The sequence below is a fragment of the Condylura cristata genome, unplaced genomic scaffold (genome assembly GCF_000260355.1).
Source record: "Condylura cristata isolate star-nosed mole 26May11 unplaced genomic scaffold, ConCri1.0 scaffold00019, whole genome shotgun sequence".
Lineage (NCBI taxonomy): Eukaryota > Metazoa > Chordata > Mammalia > Eulipotyphla > Talpidae > Condylura > Condylura cristata.
Window position 1 is genome coordinate 33,421,704 of NW_004567120.1, and position 3,238 is coordinate 33,424,941.

General features: G+C 41.4%; 1 protein-coding gene across 1 annotated transcript in view; it reads left to right on the forward strand.

Annotated features, from left to right (window-relative positions):
* Positions 1 to 36: 36 nt before the first annotated feature.
* The window catches only part of HTATSF1 (HIV-1 Tat specific factor 1), a 13,934-nt gene continuing 10,732 nt past the window's right edge, over positions 37 to 3,238 (forward strand). Inside the window, exons 1-3 of the mRNA XM_004685958.2 lie at positions 37 to 292; positions 1,914 to 2,094; positions 2,703 to 2,750. Of these exons, the coding sequence (XP_004686015.1) occupies positions 107 to 292; positions 1,914 to 2,094; positions 2,703 to 2,750 (415 nt within the window). The 5' untranslated portion in view covers positions 37 to 106. The remainder of the gene's footprint in view (positions 293 to 1,913; positions 2,095 to 2,702; positions 2,751 to 3,238) is intronic.

Consider the following 3,238-nt stretch of genomic DNA (forward strand, 5'->3'; position numbering starts at 1 on the left):
GGGGCGCGGGCCGCGCGCGGCTGACCGGCTCCTGTCTGTGTTCCCCGCGGGCGTCATCTCGGCCTCTCCGCCCGCCTGGACCCTGCCCCTGGGTTAGGTCGCCAACATGAGTGGCCACAACTTGGAAGGACACGACGAGTTTGACGAGCAGCTGCGAATGCAAGAATTGTACGGAGACCCCAAGGGCGGTGACACCCAGAAGGAGCCGGGCGGTGAAAACGACACCTTCGGCCAGCCGCCGGCGGACACCCCCTACGAGTGGGACCTGGACAAGAAGGCTTGGTTCCCCAAGGTAGGAGCGTGGTCCTGGCGCCTCCGCGGAGCGGGGCCCCCCTGGCCAGCCTCGAGGGGCGCTCTGGTCCGTTTCCTTGGCGGAGGTCCTGGGTTAGAGACCTCAGGGATAGTGACGTTTCTTTTTGTTGTTCTGTGGCTAGATCTTCAGAGACAGAGGTCTGAAATGTGTCTCACTCTTGCGCCTCTTCAGTGCCTAATTCTCTCTACTCTGAAGGTCACAGTTGGCCGTTATACTGGTGACTGCTTTTTATGGCAAAGAGGAAAAATACCACAAGTAATTTAGTAGTTGATAATCGCAGATAGCCAACCTCATTGATCCTAGGTGTTATGTGAAAAATGCATCCTCTTAAAGTGAAGGCAAGTCGCCGTTGATATATCTTCATGGGTTGAATTTTGCGCCTTTCAACTTTCTTGATAAATGCTGTCTGTAGGCCTGTGTGTCTGAACCATGTGACCACAAGATATGACTGAAGGTGCAAAGATGATGGATGGGAAAGATCAGTCTGTTGGTTGAGAGGACTTGGGGATTGTTCAGTGTTTTGTGTCGGCTTCTAAGTAAAATAGCTGGTGTTAAACTTGGTTGTGCAAACTTGTTGGTAAAAGTTTAATGGGCCTGGGGGGAGGGGGGAAGAATACCCAAAACAAACCATTGTTTCCATTGTGTAATTGACTTGTTATTTTAAAAAATGTTTATTTCCATGTTTTTCTTTCCTTTTTTGTGTATCTGTTCCATCCCTTCCAAACTGTTAGGTTTAGTGTTTCCCTTTTGTATGGGTAATGCCAGCTGGAGAACAGATGTGGTTTCTTCAGTCTCCTGAGGGTTTTTGCAATAGTCTGATAGTGGATCAATTGTGTCTTATCTTTTATGTTATGGAAACCTATACTTCTTGAAACTTGGAGTTTAAAAAGTCCCCCATCTCTCCCTGTCCCCAACATTGATTGGCATGAAGATATAACTACATTTCTTTCATTGTGCAACCGTGCCTTTTGTTCTCCTTGAAAGCCATGAGGATTTGTTCTTAATGTGTCCTGACACTAAGTGACTATATGATTAAATTAGTGAGTTCAGTATTTATTATGATTGTTAGCCACATTCTTTCTACACCAACTCGGAGTACTGTTCTGTGTGTTCTCTGCGTAGATATTTAAGTATTTTGTGTACATAACCTTTTGTGTATCTAGATAGTAAAAGAAAAATGGATTCTGTTGTTAAATTATTAGTTGACTATTGGCTCTTCTGTTTCATTGTTATCCAGTACTTCTTTGTTATTTGTGGTTGTAGCCTCAGTCAAAGAGGCTGTAATAGATAAATCACAGGTGGTAACTTACATGTAGTCATTTATAAATGAAAAAGCTAGAAAAGGTGCCAACATCAGTAAAAGCCTTAAGGACCTCTGACCTTTGTATTCACAATCCAAATACCTATGTATTACTTTTTACCATTTTACACATAGTTTCCTATGGCAGGTATTCCTGCATTTACATTGTAATGACAAGTGTCATCTACAGAAACATTTCCATGTTTAAATGAATATGCTGTAATTTAACATGGTATAAATTCTTGGTGGGGGGGGGACCATTTTTTAATGGCCACATATATGTATGCTGAAATTTTTTAGATCACTGAAGATTTCATCGCTACGTATCAGGCCAATTATGGCTTTTCTAGTGATGGTGCATCCAGCTCTTCTGCAAGTGTGCAAGATGTGAGTGGTAGGACTGGAGAGGAACCGCCACAAAGAAAAACCCCTGAACCCAGTGATTCCAAAAAGCGGGGAGAAAAAAGAAAGACCGAGTCAGGCAAGTGGAGCTAACTAGCAAAATATGGGCATAAAAATGAAAAGTGTGTATACATACAGCCCCTTTTGGAGGCTTATAATAACTTTAAGGGAAACATAAAATGAGGGTTTTTTTTTTAACATATTGTTTGGGTTAGTTTGTTGTCTGTTGTGCTGACTTTTGCTCATTGTTGGGCTGTTTCAATTTGGTGCCTCACTTGCTCCCTTTGCAAAATTGAGCTGTTAATAGGGAGTTTTCAAAAGTTCTGTTCATACTTTGGGGTCAGTTTTTCTTTGGCTTGGCCATATTTGACTTAGTAGATTGGAGTCAGAAGGCAACTTATGCCAGAGTCTAAAGTCAGTGCAGGATGGGTTTTTTAAGGTAGTGTCAGGATCACAAAGAACCAAGGTAAACCAGCCATCTTTTTTGAGACAGAGCTCTGAAACTAATTATCTGTCGAAAAATCCAAACACTTTGAAAACTGGATGGTGGTTTGAGTTAGTCTGTCTTGTCTAAGGGTGAGAGAAAGTTTCTGGAAGTTTTGAGAAACTGCTACATTGTTAAGATTTCATAACATGACTTCTCTTGCTTGTGTTTTATTGATTGACTTAATTCATTTTGACTTGTAGGATGGTTTCATGTTGAAGAAGACAGAAATACAAATGTTTATGTGTCTGGTATGTATATTTTTTAAAACAAATTTCAAGTCTATGGGAACACAGTTTATGTCATAGAATGCTGAGATTCAAGCTTCCTTCTCATATAAATAGTCCCCACTCTCCCTCAAATAAAACAAATTTGGAGTAGAAAATACTTGATTAGAGAAATGTTTTGCAAAGTGAATTTTAGTTTTCAATGTCTCTAAAGTCTTTATCATTGTGTCATTTCTTTTGCTTAGCTCTTTATGTGCATAAAGAATTTATTACAGAACAAAGAGAAATTTAGTGTATGAAATTTGCATGCCATTTGATTTGTTTCCTTGAGGTAACTTACAGCTCTTTTCCCCTTCAGATTCAGTAATGCAAGGCTTAAGCAGCATATTTTTTTAAAAGATTTATTTATGCGTACAGAACTGGGGTACAGGCCAGAGGCTCAGGGGCGGTGAGACAGAGTGGGGAGCAGAACAGGCAGATGGATGAAGTACACTGCTGAGGGGAGCAGTGGG